The sequence below is a fragment of the Drosophila kikkawai genome, chromosome 2R (genome assembly GCF_030179895.1).
Source record: "Drosophila kikkawai strain 14028-0561.14 chromosome 2R, DkikHiC1v2, whole genome shotgun sequence".
Classification (NCBI taxonomy): domain Eukaryota; kingdom Metazoa; phylum Arthropoda; class Insecta; order Diptera; family Drosophilidae; genus Drosophila; species Drosophila kikkawai.
The window spans coordinates 395,906-413,587 of NC_091729.1; the positions used below are offsets into that span (position 1 = coordinate 395,906).

Consider the following 17,682-nt stretch of genomic DNA (forward strand, 5'->3'; position numbering starts at 1 on the left):
ACTGGTGGCCCTAGATATTGCGTATGAGCCCAAAGTACTCGCGGACGGCACTGTCGCAGCTACCACTGTCGAGAAAAAAAACCCAGCTACGAAAATGCCCGGACGACTCGCAGACGGCATAATCGGAGGTAACACTGGTGGCCCTAAATATTGCGCACATGCCCGGAATACTTGCAGACGGCACTGTCGCGGCTAACCTGTCGAGAAAAACCTGCTACGAAAATGCCCGGAATACTCGCAGACAGCATGATCGAAGGTACAATGGTTACACAAATGATCCTAGCGTTTCGATTTAGAGTTCCTTTTACTTTTATTTCAATAATTTTTCTTTTTAAGCCCTATCTGTCCCTGTCGCACTCGTTATGCTCACCCTGCTTGCCGAAGCCAGTGTTCCGGTATCTGATGCTCTGCTTGATTAACTTCCTGGCCGTGCGTCGGTCGCCTCGATTATTTTTTCCTCGTTGAATTTTCCGAACTTTTCTCGCCGCGTGCTCAATTTCAAGTCCCGGAAGTCAGTGTGGCCTTTGGTCTTGGTTTTAGGAAACCCTTGCTGTGGGATTTTATCGTGGTGATTTCTTCTTGGCGCGATCGTGGTTTGTGTCCTGGCTTCGGCGGGAAACTCAACTATTCTCCTAGCTTATTAGAGAGTTTTGGTGGCCACAGGGCTAACTTAAACTAGGTACTTCAAATATCGACGATTAAATCTACAGCAAACAAACTAATATTAGTGTTGTCGTGTAGAGTATCGAAAACAATGAAAATGGTGGTATGACAGCATTTTATTAGTCAACATTGAGATGGTCAAACGACAACAAGTTTGTTTTCACAATTTTGACTTTCATTTTTGTGCAAAATTAGCTGCAGGATATTTCTTTTTGTCAAAGTTATCGCATGAAAAGGTAAGTGGATTTAGATTCTTTGAATAAAGTCCTATAAAGTGCATATAAGTTTGGTTCATTTTTTTGCATAATTTCTTTTTTAATTGCGTTTTTATGAAAAATTACGTGGTGGGGCAAATCCGACCTTTAAATAGTGGGGTAAATCCTGCCGCAAAAAAAGCCAAAAAACAACAATCACACCCAAAACCATCAACATCGCAGCCAACCAGACGTTCAACTCGAACCAAAAAACGCCAGCAAGCTATTTGAGCAGCGAATCAGATGATATTGACTAATTATTGTGTTATTTTCATTATTTTAATTTTATTATCTTTTATTACCATTATAAAATATATCACATTTATTGATTTATCATTGCAAAAACCTATATTTACGTTATATCTGTACTAAATCAACCAAAAACATAGGCGGTCGGGTTTAACCCGAAAATAGCAAAAATGAACTTTTTCGAAAAACGCTTGTATCTCAAAACTTTACAAAGGTATGAATAAAATGCTATGCATAGAAAGTTGCGCAAAAGTCTAACCTTTAATTTGGTATATTTAACGACTTGATCCGATGTAAAAGAAGCATTTTATAGCCAAAACCATTTACTAGGTCGGCTTTACCCCACCTTACCCTACTTAAAACTATTGATTAGAAACTTAAACTATTTAGTTAATCCTAACTATTTACATAAATCCAAAATGGAAATCTTCACAATTTAATTTTTAATTTTTTATTTTTTTATTTATTTTTTTTTTTTTATGAATTTATATTTGTTTTAAAGATGTTATTTAAAAAAAAAAGCCGCAAACAAATAAATTTCAATTTTCCGAGTTTGAATCGGAATTTTCTTCTTGTATATTTTAGGCTACAAGTAGATTTGGACCTTCAATGTCAAAAGAAACTGCTTTGCTCGAACTATTAGCCGCACTTTTGCTTAAACTTGTTATTACTGGATCCGACGATACCAACAATAATTGCAAAAGATCCTTCATTGTGTTAGACCGAGAGTTTTCGCAAGTGTGGTTCAAGGCAGGTACTTCCCAAACGGCGAAACAGACCAAGAAGACCGCAAACGACTCGGCTGTTGAAGCTGATCAAGAATATATATACTTTATAGGGTCGGAAACATCTGCTTCAGTGCGTTGCAAACATCTGACTGAAATTATAATACCCTGCAAGGGTAGTCTTGATCTCGCACTGAATAAATAAATAGATACTTATTGAAATACGTTAACACAACACAAATAAATATGAGAGATTAAAAATAAAGTAATAAATTAAATAAATATTAAAAATTAAACATCTTGTAAACTCCTAGGTTCTTTTCAAATAATATTTCACACGGATTGCTTTTATTAAATAAGATTTCTTTTTCTGCGATCTAAAACACGTTGTTCTTCCATCTTGTTACGATCCAAAGTGACCGTCTCTTCAGTTTACAAAATCCAACTTAAATCTACGATTGGTCTCTTATCGATAGCTCTACAATAGCTGGTCACACTAAGGCGCGCAACCTTAAAAATTAGGGGTTTACATTCGGGCAACCTGACATTTGATCGACCTCGATCATACACACATTCCTATGGTTTACAAGACTCAATAGATCGACAAGGTATAAAAGTTTCACACGGTTCACAAGGTCCAATAGGTTCACGAGGTCCAATAAGTTCGCAAGGTCCAATAGGTTCGCGAGGTCCAATAGGTACAGCATCTCTTGACAGAATCGGACACGGATCAGAAATTCCAAACGTGCACAGACATGTTATCGTCTCCAGAAAAATTTCGCAAACTAGCCTCAAGGTCCCTGGCATCAACAACGGGCCTGCCGTCCAGCGAGTTGCCTTCCAAGGCGGCAACCTTCGCCTTTAGCTCCGCAAGATCCTTTCGTGCTGCATACAGCGCCATCTGCCTCATGATTTCGGCCATCTCATTTGGCCCTCGATCCTCCTGCTCGCACTCCCTTCCCACGACGCTCTCCGTTCTGCTCTACCACGCTATTCGCAACGCTCTCCGCCACGCCAATGTCGTCGTTCAGCTCTCCGGATTCCATCAAGGCGGCATCATCCTGGTCTACAACTATGGTTTTCACCATTCCCCGCAACTGGTGAATGGTCTCCTTCCCGGTCAACGGCACGTGCTTCTCCGAAAACCATTTAGATAGCTCCTCCATCGTCAGGTTGAGTATGTCGGCGTATTTCATCACGAAATAATGTTTTGGGCGAACCCCACACCTGATTTGTAAACTCCTAGGTTCTTTTCAAATAATATTTCACACGAACTGCTTTTATTAAATAAGATTTCTTTTTCTGCGATCTAAAACACGTTGTTCTTCCATCTTGTTACGATCCAAAGTGACCGTCTCTTCAGTTTACAAAATCCAACTTAAATCTACGATTGGTCTCTTATCGATAGCTCTACAATAGCTGGTCACACTAAGGCGCGCAACCTTAAAAATTAGGGGTTTACAATCTACATATAATTGCACAACACAACTACACTTTAAAGAATTGTAACCTAAAACTGATGATAAAATATATACTGGTCGATATAGAAAAGGTTTTGATCAATTAATTTATTATTCTATAATACTAAAAATCATATAACTCTTCCAAAATAATAAGGTAAATAACTGTTGACAGATTCGAGCGATCGCAAAAAACTGTTATATTCCATTTGCGCCGACCTTTTCAATGAATCGGTCTTCTTAAAATCGCTCTGAGTGAGCGTCAGTCGCATTCGGTAAAAGAGCGGTAGAACAGCGCGCCTTATGAACACTAACGTAAAGCAATAAGCTGAAAACCAAAACAAAGAGAAACGACGTCGGCTGTTAAGAGCGAGAGCGAAGATTCATAATTCTTTTCTGCTTTTCGCACGAGTAGAGCGTAGGGGAAAAAACTTTTAACAGTTATTTGCAAGCTTTGGTTTAGAATCAAGCTTCATGATGTCTACATCGCTAACAATTGCCTTAACAGGAAATTCATCAGTTAAAAGCGAAAACTTTTTTCCAAAAATGGAATTAAAACGTAATTATGTGAATGTGAATGTGAATTATTATAAATGCCAATATTTAAAATAGGTCGCTCAGCTAAAAAGTTATTGAAATTCAATTTTTATTTTCCATTTTTAAAATAAAAGTTATTGACAATTTTTATTTTTAAATTTTAAAATAAAAGTTATATGTACATTTTTACTTTCTCATAACTCTTATTTGCGATCCCTGCTTTTAGGTAGTGAATATTGATCGGATAACATTGTGGTGGTGGTGAGAGCGAATGTTCAGCAAGGCAGGACTACAGATATCGGACTGAAGGTGCTCGCTGAAGCCTGCAGTAGTGGACAAATTAATATTTATCAACCGTGTTGGAGCAGTAGATTACCAATGGATAAGATCTATATTTTAAATAATGGCGTGTAACGGCCAGGAGTTCGAATTTTTAAAACGAATATCTGAAAGCTCCAAAAGTTTTTATAATAGCTATATTAAAATCTGGCATCGCTGATAAAAAAAATGGCTTATCTTAAGCTTGCTCTCTTAATGCAGGTGCATTGATAAGCGCAGCCAACTTTGGTCCAGATTAAGCTTTCTGAGCTTAGCTATATAAACCACCCACGCGGCTTTATTCGATCTTTTCCGACCAATATAATAAAACTCCGCAGACATCGATATTGTGTTTTGTCAGAGCCCGCACAAAACGGTCAACCGTTTTGATCATTCAAATTCTTTCGGAGAGAGAACAACCAAATAGTCTGAAAAGGGTCTCTCGCAGATGTTCTCGCTTCTTTGCTTTGATTGCGATTCCGGTTAACTTTAACGGAAGATCGCAAAGACAAAGCTTTCGGGAAACGAAGCGGCAAAGAAACTACTCGCTCGCTTCTGAGTCGAAAAGAGTGCCTGAGAGAGAGGGAGAGGGATGAAGCACTCGTATTTTTACGAAAAATTAAAAATATATTCTACAAACAATTTAAACACAAATTAATAAAAAAATAAACTCAAGTTTGTGTTAAATGTTTTTTTCTTTTTGTTATTTTTATTTTTTATTATTTTAATCATTTAATTTAATTTAATCATTTACATTTTTAAATGTTTGTTGTCAAAAATGAAGAAATTGTGCAAACAATTAACTGACGCTACGCGAAATGTACAAATTAACAGCGAGAACTTTCCGCGAAGAGACCGGTCACACTTCAGACAACGAGCCCGCTCTCTCCTCTTCAACCGAGGGAGAATAGAAAAAGGGCCCGTGGCAGATGTCTCGTTGAGTCTTTTCGCTGCTAACCGGTTACATAACCTTAATGTTAAGCCCTTTTTGGAAATCGGGACTCAACCCTGCGAGCTCTGGTATAAAGGATCTAGTGTTTTTACTCGGTAAGAGAAAATTAAGCTGACCTAAGTCAGAACTTTTTACCTCACCGATAAGATTATAAATGGTTCTACGGTTAGATAAAGAGGGTAAGTTGATTTATCGGAGTCTACTAGAATACGATGGTGACATCTGGTTTGCACCCCAGATTAAACCGCTGAAACCGAAAAGTAAGAACTTCCTATTTATTGGAACCATCATTCCGCAATATACTTGGTTTCCAATAGACTTTCGGATAAGGACATAAGGGATTTTTTTTTGTGATTTTAACATCTCAGGGACTATTTGGTCCTCACAACACGATTTTACTACTGGCTTGTTTAACCATGTACGAAATTCCTTAGAGCGCAAGGTTGATATTTGTTTTGTCCCTGATCTGACAAGAGTCAGATTAGCTGAAAAATTCCTATAATCCTGATTTTGATGTGACTCTTACTTTGTGAGTGTTTTCCTGTATAGTTATTTATTTATTTATTTACTTGTACACTGAATAGTTAATTCTAAATGAACCGTTCAACTCCGACAGTCGATGCGAACGGTTGTGCCTTTTTTTTAATGTGCTTTCACGTAAAAATTATCAAAGAACCCGAAGTGATCATACCAGTGTCTATAAATAGAACGCTTATCAGTTCGGAAATCAATAAGCAAAAGAATGCTTGACCCCCCCTGGAAGAGACCCCCTGCCCCAGATGGCAAATACCTTGTTATTGCCCGAACAGACGATGGATCGCTCAGCGGAATATCGCCGTTTACAATAAAAATAACAATTGACTCTACTATTGGTGGAGAAATCGCTGAATTGAAAAGAACCAGAGACGGAAACCTTCTGATCAAAACAAAAAATAACACCCAAGCGGACAAACTCCTCAAACTTACCACAATGCCCAGCAACATTCCCATCAAAGTCACCGAACACAGAACTTTAAACTCCTGCAAAGATGTCATTTACTGCAATGAACTGAGAGGTATCGAAGAAGCTGAAATTTTGCATCACCTAAAAGCCCAAAAAGTCACAAAAGTGAAGAAAATTACTAAGTTCGTCTGCGGGAGCACTGCCGAAACTGGTCTAATTATTCTTACCTATTCACTGCTTAATCTCACAGAAAACGTAAACATTGGATACGAGAAAGTCAAAGTTCGACCATACATCCCCCAGCCAATGCGTTGCCTAAACTGCCTACGTTTTGGACACACAGCCAAATATTGCAAGAACCCATCATAATGCAACATATGCAGCCACACAGCTCATGTCAACACTGACCTTGATGAAGTATGCAAAGAAAACCCAAGTTGCATAAACTGCCTAGAAAAAAATTACCCCAACGCCAATCATCTAGCAAAGGACAGAAAATGCCCAGTCTTTATTACCTACCAGGAAATACAAGCCATAAAAACACTGCAAAAAGTGGACAACCGCCAAGCCTGGTCCATATACAAGACCAGACATCAACACGATGGCTCACTGTATTCTTCAGTGGCCAAACAAAACCAGAACCAAACAGCACAACAGGAAAAGAGCAAAAATCTCCCCGATCCCGCTGAAAAATCAAACTCAGAGCAACCACCATCAAACAAGCGAACACTCCTACAATATGAAGACGACGCTCCTGCAACATAAAATTCGGAACAACCATCATCAAGCAAGCGAACGCTCCTACAATATGAAGATGACGACGCGATGTCCACAAGCTCCCTCAGCTCGGAACAAAACACTACGGCTAAGTCTACCTCAAAAACCATAATATATCCTAAAAAATTATCTAAAAGAGAAAAAAGAATTTTCAAAAACAATAATGAAACCGCAAGTCTAACTAAATATAAGATTAAGTCGTTAATAAACACAGAAGGAATTAACAGCATAACCATTGGAAAGACCTAAACTAATCTCTAAATTAAATAATTAAAATTCATGACACTAAACTAAATGGAATTTAAATGGTTACTTAAATAACTACAACGAACTCCTAATCCTTATAAAGCTACACAATCCAAAAATTATTTCCCTCCAAGAAACCCATATAACACTTACCCAAAATATTCCTATCCCAGTTAACTTTAAAATATATCACACATCGTCCATCTCAGCCAAAGGCGGTGTTGCCTTGCTAATACACAAAGCACGGCACCACAAGCTTATTCCATCAGGAAACATATTTGATGCCATTATCCAATCTAAAACAAAATTTAATATAATCACAGCATACATCCCACCAAATCAAAATTTCACACAAGCAGAACTAGAAACAATGTTCCCAACTACCAACACACCATCGCTAATAACAGGGGATTTCAACAGCTGGAATACGCTGTGGGGATCTCCCCAAGACAATAGAAGAGGGAAATTTCTCGAAAAATTCATTCTGAACAGCAATCTAGTGATTCTCAACAAAGGCGAACCAACACACTTTTCGACACACAGCTCATTTACACACATCGACCTAGCCCTTTGTCCACCTGAACTCAAAATTCACTGTGACGCAAAAATTAGCGACACACTACAGGGCAGCGACCATTTTCCTATCACCATACATATGTTTCCGGAACAAAATAGAAAGCCACAAAAATACCCAACGAAATTTATAACTAAATTGGCAAATTGGGATAAATTCAAACTACTTACAGAAAACATATCCCTTCAATTACCGGTAGCAACGAACATTAACAAAGAAGCAAGCAATATAAATAAAATCATACTCCAGAGTGCCTATAGAAGCATTCCCCAAACACAGCCACCTAAACAGCACCACAACGTACCCTGGTGGAACAAAAAACTGGAATCATTAAAAATAGCCAAAAATGCAGCCTGGAGAAAATTTAACAGAAACATCAACAATGAAAACCTAATAAACTTTAAACGTATAAATGCTCAATATAGAAGGGAAATCAGATCAAGCAAAAAAGACAGTATCAGCAAACTTACATACAGCATTTGCCCAGACACCAAATGTGAAACAATATGGAATAAAATTCGACAATTTTGTGGCTTACATAAAGCAACAGCGGTGCACTGTATTAAAGATCCCGACTCGAACTCTTTCATAACCGATCCCCAGAATATAGCCAATGTCTTTGCCAAGCATTGGTCTATTCGCCCTGAAGACAATAACTTCCCACCCAGCTTCCTACAAGCCAAAAAAGACATACTATTGACTACTGAGAATGACCTTGCACACAAAAACGAAGAATTTATGGAGCACGACATCCAATTACTAGAATTTTTAACAGCTCTTAATAGTATACGAGGAAATACTCCAGGTTATGATAAAATAAACTATGCTATGATAAAACATACCTACATAAATACTAAATATAGATTAATAGACTTTTTTAACAGCATCTTACGATCTCAGATACCTCACATATATAAAATAAGCACCATAATTCCAATCCACAAGCCCGGAAAAGACAAATCACACATCGAATCCTATCGACCTATATCACTCAATCCATGTATCTCAAAAATATTTGATAAAATTATTTCAAAACGACTTTGGTGGTTTGTTACATCAAACAAACTACTTAACAGTCATCAAATGGGCTTTAGAAAAGGGAAATCTGCTACAGACTGTCTACTTTACGTAGATGCCCTAGTTAGCAGAGCACTCTCTGAAAAGAGACACTTATCTCTCATATCATTGGACTTTGAAAAGCATTCGAAAAAGTAGGACTCCACACAATTCTAGACCAATTAAGAAAATTGGGTTGCGGACAGGCAATCTTAAAATATATATCAAACTTTATGACCAACCGCAAAATTCGAGTTCGAATGAACCAAAACCACTCAACAATGCAAAGCTTGCATAATGGTATTCCACAAGGATCACCGCTATCAGTAATTTTGTTCCTAATAGCATTTAACAGCGTAGCGGATATAATCGAAAAACACAAACACCTCAACTTCACAGCCTATGCAGATGACTTCAACATAATTATAGACCTAAAAAAAAAGCAAAAACATAAGACACAACCTAGATCCTGTGTTCACAGAGATCAGAAATTGGTGTGCACGTTCTGAAGCTTCACTATCATTAAACAAATGTAATCATTTACATATATGCAGGAAAAGAAATTGCAATTGCAAAATTGAAATTAGCTCATACGAGATCGAAACATCAAAAGGATCAAGGTTTTAGGATTAGTCATTAACACAAAGTACAAATGGAATTCTCACATCGCAAAACTAAAAAGCTCATTGTCGAATTCGTTAAACGTTATTAAGTGTCTGTCAAGTTATAAGTACAACTGTCACCCATACACACTAGTCCAAATTGTGAAAAGTCTCTGTATAGCTTTTTTTTTTTTTTTTGGCATAACATTAAACAAAATTTTATTAACGTTGATCAACCAACCTAATGGCTATAAAACGTTGGTTATAAATATGAACAAAACAATAACATGGCACTTAACAGAAACTCTGTATAGCAAAAATAGAATATGCATTACCCATATACGGCAAAGCCCCAAACTCATCTTTAAGGCCAATAAAAACATTAATCAACGCGGCATTGCGCTCCGCTCTGGAAGCATTTCCCACAACACCAACCCATAATTTGCATGTGGACACGTCCTACCACTAAGAGAAAGGATTAAAACTTTGACGGCTAAACTATTCCACATACTAATTCACTCAAATGACACCCCACTTGGTCCTATAATAATAAAAATAACAAAAAAGAGCAATTCAAAATATAGAAATTCAACAATACAAGAAAGCATCAACATCTGCAGTAGCTTAGGCCTGACAATTGATCTCACCAAAAAACTACCCAAATCTAAATATACCTTAAAGAATTTCAAGAAATAAAAAACAACCTTAGCAACTTCTCCTTCCTCTACACAGATGGATCGATGTCTAAAGAGATAATAGGATACGCTGTAACTAATGAATCCAGAGTATTAACAATGTGAGTCCTCCCATTCTACTCTTCAGTATACGCAGCCGAAGCAACAGCAATTCTCAACGCTATCCAAATAAGGCTAACGACTAGAGGAAAAATATGTATCTGCACAGACTCACTATCGATTACCGAAGCTTTAAAAAATATTGATAACTCCGAACACATGATCTCCAAAATACGTGGGTTGATAAACAACCACTTCCCAAAAATGAAAATTCTATGGGTACCCAGCCATATAGGTATCCCAGGGAACGAATTCGCTGATGAGACAGCGAAAGCAGCCACAAACTCGCCATTATTAACATCGGAAAACACATATCGACCAGACATTATCAGGCTCCTTAAATCATGCATACCGGAACTACTCCCCTTAACCTCCAACTGGTACCAACACATAAATAAAGAAGGCTTCAACATTGCCAACTACACAAAAAATTCAACATTCACCAATATACCACATATCGAGCAAATAAAAATTATAAGACTACGTCTTGGACATACTAGACTGACTCATTTAAACAAATATGCACAACCACCATCAAACCAATGCCAATTCTGCAATAGCACAGAAGCCACAATCGAACACATCCTAAATCAATGCCCAGCCTTTCAAAATCTGCGAATCCCAACCACAAACTTCCTCCCACTCCTTAGCAACCCAACACCCAACATTAATGAAGTTCTTTCTTTTCTAAAAAAATTAAACTTAGTACATAAATTATAAATTTAAGAAATTAATGAAATAATAAATATTAAAATTACCAATAAGCACTAGAAGTAAAAATGTATAAATCATGAAAATAAAAGTTAAACCCAGCCGAAAGCCACAGCAGCTATGGCTGATACCCATCCTGTAGCTTAATTTAGAATTAAGCATACAGCGTACAAAATAAATAAATAAATAATTCTAAATGAAGCTACAGGATGGATATCAGCCATAGCAGCGATAGACGGAGTTCGAACGGCTAAATAATTTTGTATCTGAATTTATTACTGTCGGAATTAAAATCGTATATTATATTTGGATCTTAATCGAGGATTAATTTTTTTTTTGTAATTATCGCTTTTGATTTATTTTACGATTTGGTTATGCATCACTTACGCTTTCGAGTTACTTGAATTTCATTAAGCTGGTCACATCTTTTTTGAGATAAATTAACGAAATGATTTTGCAGCATAATCCAAAATTGTTGATGCTCTCTGATTTGGAGTTCTCCTGTGTGAATGGATTTTTCAATTTGTTTTATCTATAAAAGAAGAAAACATATGATTTTAATACATGTAGACGTTGATGCATTACGGTCATGACATATGGGCATTTCCATAATGTCGCACGCGACATTCGTACGCATTCAAAGCAAAAAAAAAGTATGGTACATTTCATTTCTATTTTTATACCCTTGCAGGGTATTATAATTTCAGTCAGAAGTTTGCAACGCAGTGAAGGAGACCTTTCCGACCCTATAAAGTATATATATTCTTGATCAGCATCAACAGCCGAGTCGATCTAGCCATGTCCGTCTGTCCGTCTGTCCGTCTGTCCACCTGTCCGTTTCTACGCAAACTAGTCCCTCAGTTTTAAAGCTATCTGAATGAAACTTTGCACATAGTCTATATACTCTCACTGCTATATATGTCGGAACGGGCCGGATCGGACGACTATATCATATAGCTGCCATACAAATGATCGATAAATTTTTAGAAAAAAAATTATAACTTGGATGTTTTTCAACATTTTTGCACCATTATTTAGATATGGCCATTTTATATTATTTCTGAATTTTGGTAAAAATTTCACGACAATCGGACCACTATATCTTATAGCTGCCATAGGAACGATCGGGAAATTAATAGGAAAAAAATTATAACTTCGTTGTTTTTCTACGCATTTTCATCTACTCTGAGATATAAGCTTATTTTATTATTTTAGAATTTTGGTATTAATTTCATAAAAATCGGACAACTATATCATATAGCTGCCATAGAAACGATCGGTAGATGTAGAGAAAATGTAAGGCTGGGAATGTAAAACTGTAACTATCAAACTGTAAAGATAATAAGTATAGGTAAAATGTAATGAAATGATATCTGCAAGGGTATACAAACTTCGGCGTGCCGAAGTTAGCTTCCTTTCTTGTTTTTATAAATGTTAACTTATAGCTCTTGCCTATAATTGGTGCAAATGTTGATTTTGAGTATTTGCTCAAATTTAAAAAAAAACCAAGGGATTCGCACGCGACAAAAACAGAAGTCACTTTTGCGGCGAGCTGTTTAAACACTGATTTCAGCGAAACGGCAGGGATTATTTTAATGAAACTAATTTTAAAGTGTGATGCAGTAATGCCAGTTTCATATGCTTTAATTTACAATCAGAAATATAGCGTAGTTTATTATACCCTTGCAGGGTATTATACCCTTGCAGGGTATATTTCAGTCAGAAGTTTGCAACGCAGTGAAGGAGACGTTTCCGACCCTATAAAGTATATATATTCTTGATCAGCATCAACAGCCGAGTCGATCTAGCCATGTCCGTCTGTCCGTTTCTACGCAAACTAGTCCCTCAGTTTTAAAGCTATCTGAATGAAACTTTGCATATAGTCTTCTGTATACTCTCACTGCTATATATGTCGGAACGGGCCGGATCGGACGACTATATCATATAGCTGCCATACAAATGTTCGATATATTTTTAGAAAAATAATTATAACTTTGCTGTTTTTAAACGTTTTTGCACCATTTTTTACATATGGCCATTTTATTTTATTTCAGAATTTTATGAAAATCGGACGACTATATGATATAGCTGCCATAGGAACGATCGGGAAATGAATAGGAAAAAAAATTATAACTTCGTTGTTTTTCAACGTATTTTCATCTACTCTGAGATATAAGCTTATTTTATTCTAGAATTTTGGTATAAATTTAATAAAAATCGGACAACTATATCATATAGCTGCCATAGAAACGATCGGTAGATGTAGAGAAAATGTAAAGCTGGGAATGCAAAACTGTAACTGTCAAAACTGTAACTGTTAACATAATAAAATAGGTAAAATGTAATGAAATAATATCTGCAAGGGTATACAAACTTCGGCGTGCCGAAGTTAGCTACCTTTCTTGTTTTTTATTTAATTTTAATCAGATTCGCACGTGACATTTTTTATCATCATACTTTGCATGTAATTTTTACTAAGTAAATAGGAAGAGCATATATCCATTTTATTTCGACTTTTTGCATTCTTTTAGTGATGATAGTAAACAACAGTCAACAGTTAGTGCCTCGGTTTGGATGTAATTATCAAAAGAAAACAGGCCCATTTTTATGATGTTTTTCATCAAAATAATGAAAAATTGTGTTTGCGCGAATATGCATTCGAATATTTCGAAATTTGTTTTAGAATATGATAAAGCCCTTCAAATTTAATCAACTGGCCTTTTCCTAATGTTACTATGCTGGAAAAAAAACATTTTAGAAAAGTTTTAGTGTTTTGGCCGCGGTGGACCTTTCTGTGGATATGCCCATATGCAATAGTAGGAACTATAAGTAAATAATGAAAAAAATTAATACCGTACCTACAAATGCAACTAAATGGGTAAAAATTATGGTTTTGTATTAACGTTTAAGGTTATTGTTAAAAAATCGTTATAAAATAAAAATATAGAAAGAAAAAATCTCACTTCGGCACGTCGTACGTTGTATAAATTTGCAGTTTGTAATTGGATCATTAACAATCGATCCATTTTCGCGAATGAATAAAAACGAACAGGAGACGTATAAAGGATATATATTATATTATTACAAAGTATAAAATAATTTGGTTCTGATCAAATTTAATAAGCATTTTTTTAAAATCGTATAAAATTTATTTATATATTTTTTTAATTATGTAATATCATAAAACAAACTATACAGCAAAGTAATATTAACTTTTTTTCATTAAGCTATTCATATTACAGTTTTACGTTAACAGCTTTACATTTTTCTCTAGATTTATGGAACATTCCTATGATATAGGCGACCGGTTTCATAAAATTGAAACCGAAATTCTGAAATAATAGCAAGTTCTAACATCTCAGAGTAGATAAAAATATGTTGAAAACTAATAAAGTTATAATTTTTTTCTATGAAATAGTGGCCCGATCCGGCACGTTCCTACTTACATATATACTAATGAGTAGTCAGTAGTAAGTGCAGCAGCAAGGGCCCTGATTCGCAAAAAAAAATATATAAAATAATAATAATAAAAATAAAAAATAAATAAAACAAAGTGCATATTCCAGTATATTTACATTAAATCTATTTGTTTAATGACTCGAATAATCATTCCACAGTCGTGAGGATCAAAATGGATCACCAGAGCTATGCTCTTGCTTCAGGTGATCGTAGGTAGGGTGGGCATTATGCGAAAACAACAAGATCTGTGTCTCCACAAACATTAATTTTCTCCCTGTCCTTCTGTATTTTGTCTAAAATTCTGGTTTTCTCCTAATTTTGAATTTTGCTTATCAATTCTTCCGGTTCGCTGCACGTTCAATTTCTTGTTTTGTTAGAAATGATTTGCAGTATGTGTCCGAGGCCTGAGGTAACAAGACCACCACCCCATGACGAGTAAGACCCGGAACCTAAAGCGTGCCTCAGCAGCTCAGATCCTCCCAAAACCAGACGAACTTGAACGTTACAAAGTACGAACTCCATGGTCGATCCCTGCCGATCTCCTGCTCTCGCGCGGTCTTATTTTAAGGCTTAAGTTGGTTTGCATGTATGCAGCCAAATAAAGCTGACGCTGAAGTACCCCCAACTTCTTGTTTTCTTCGACCACAACAGTCTTCGCCTGCGCAGTGGGAATTTTATCTACCACAGATTTACCTCATGGGAAGGAAGCGCCCCCCTCAACAATAGGAAAAATAAAGATGGCGAGGAACAATTGATATATGTATGTAATTATAAATGTTAGCGGTTCCGGCCATACAGACTGGTATGGATCGCTACATCCAAATTAAGCGTAAGCTCAGCCCACACAACACAGTTGGTAACAAACCTAAGATCAACCGTGTCACCAAAAGCTACGACCCAACCAACTCCAACAGATTTTCCCCGCTAGCAGCTGAACAGAATAAGCAAGCAGAGCCGGAGCAGGAGACTCAAAAACAGCCAAAGCCCCCACCTAATTATATTATGGAGAAAAGTTCAAACGCCCGGGTCAACAAAATTGTAGCGCTGGTCGGGAAGCTCCATTAGTTCGGATCTTCATCGTGTAAAACCAGTTTATTCACCGGGTCCCGATGGAATACCAGGCTGCGTGTTCAGGTATTGTGCTGGAGCTCTGTGCAATCCCCTTCTGAAATTGTTTACCTTATCTTTTGAAACCTCTGAATTTCCCCTTATTTGGAAGGAATCATTTATCATTCCTCTCCACAAAAAAGGTAGCAAATCGGAGGAATCTCTAAGTTGTCGGCAGTTCGAAAACTTTTCGAGAATGTATTTACTCCCCACTTGCAGATCCGTAATTTCAAAGGCTAGATATCTTAATTTCCGAATTTGATTGGCCTGATCTTTACTTGTGTAAAGATAATAAATATTTTTTACAGTGCCATGAATTCGTTCTTTTTATTGTGTGTTCCGTTCCTATCCATCGGTTTCTTCTAAACCACCTTAGTTCACTAAAGAGCTGACACGCCTAAAAAGCATTAAGTGTAGGCTTTACAATAAGTATAAACGTACCGGTTCTCCCACTGTTTTATCTAGCTATCTTAGTGCTCGGTCGAATTTTACCGTGATTAACGCGCAGTGTTATAAAAATTGTTTAACTCTCTGTAGGGTTCAGTTCACGCAGGACCCAAAACAGTTTTATAACTTTGTCAACACTAAACGTAAACCCAATCTATAGCCTTCCTCGCTTTCATTTACAGCCAACTCTGATCAGGCTATCTCCGATCTCTTTGCTGAGTTTTTCAAAACCACTTATTCTTCCTCAAATAGCTTAGACTAACTCTTTCGATTTTCACAGGTCGAACCTAATCTTCAGTCCTATTTTGAACGAAGGCTCCCTTAGTTCGGATCAGCATGGTTTTATGAGGCGAAGATCGACCACTACAAATCTCCTGGAACTCACCTCTTTCGTTATTAGAGGTTTCCAACGCAATTTTAAAACCGACGTGATTTACACAGACTTAAGTAAAGCTTTTGACTCGGTTAATCACTCTCTTCTTGTAAGGAAGCGTGACTTAATTGGGTTTCCTGTCGATCTTTTTAAATGGATTTTGACTGACAGAACTCAAAAGGTTCTGTTTAAAAATGCTCTATCCAAATTCCTCAGAGTCACTTCTGGCGCCCCAAAAGGTAACCACGTCGGGCCGCTGCTATTTACATTGTTTATCAATGACCTTCCGCTGGTTATAACGAACTCTAGAGTACTTATGTACGCTGATGACGTTAAACTATTCTTACAGTATAAGGACAGCTCTTGCCAGTCAGACCTGCAATCGGATCTTAATAACTTTCAAGCATGGTGTCGTGCTAATTTATTACATCTCAATAGCTCTACATACAAGCTGATGACATTTTCACATGTCACTCCCCAGTTTGCCACTTATATTCTAAATGATTGCGCCTTTGAAAGAATATCTCTTGTTGACGATTTAGGTGTTCGTTTAGACCCTAAACTTTCGTTCTCTGAACATATTTCGTGCATGGTTAATAAAGCCAGGGGCACGCTCGGTTTTATTAAGAGGTGGTCGAAGGAATTCGATTCCCCTTATATAACGATGACCCTTTTTACTTCGTTAGTTCGCCCTATATTGGAGTATGGTTCATGCGTCGGAGTTCTCCATTCGGAGTCCATATTAACCGTATTGAATCTGTACAAAAGAACTTTTCACTTTTCGCCCTCCGAGGCCTACCCTCGGATCCTGATGAGATACTACCATCCTATTTTAATAGACTTCTATTAATTAACTTACCCTCGCTAGCTAACCGCAGCTCAATTTCCACGTTCGTCGACTAACATCTATTTATTTTATTTATTTATTTAATGCTATTAGTTATAAACTAAAAGTTAACAAAAGGTTAATGAGCATTGGCTACCGAGGCCTTCCGCTCTACAGTGTATTAACAAAGATATGTGTGTGAAATATGTTATAATTAAATTTTATGTATGAGATTCGTTTTGTGTAGAAAGTATATAATTTTATTGGAGTTTGCTGCTGTTGGATTCGCAAGGAGATGGATTGGGTTATCATTGGAAAAGCAAATTGTTCTAACATGTGAAAGTGCAGTGCAGTCTATTAAAATGTGTTGGATGTCTATCGCTGAGGTGTTGCAAAAGGGACAGATACTTGTTAGGGATCTATTCATATAATGGGCGTTTGTTGTTGTCCTAGTCGTAGTCTATTTATTATAATTTTTTGTTGTCGGTTGAGGTTTGTGGTTTTGAAAGAGAAGTTTGCTGGGGTGTTTAGTAAGATCTGTGGGTAGTTTGTGCTTGAAGACTGTTCAGTTTATCGGTATAGTGTTTTTTAAGGAGTTGTGTGATGTCT

The 17,682-nt window shown here is 36.8% G+C and overlaps 1 protein-coding gene across 1 annotated transcript in view; it reads right to left on the minus strand.

Annotated features, from left to right (window-relative positions):
- The window catches only part of l(2)41Ab (lethal (2) 41Ab), a 253,675-nt gene that overhangs the window by 24,883 nt on the left and 211,110 nt on the right, over positions 1–17,682 (minus strand). Inside the window, exon 4 of the mRNA XM_070284230.1 lies at positions 11,249–11,393. Within this exon, the coding sequence (XP_070140331.1) occupies positions 11,249–11,393 (145 nt within the window). The remainder of the gene's footprint in view (positions 1–11,248; positions 11,394–17,682) is intronic.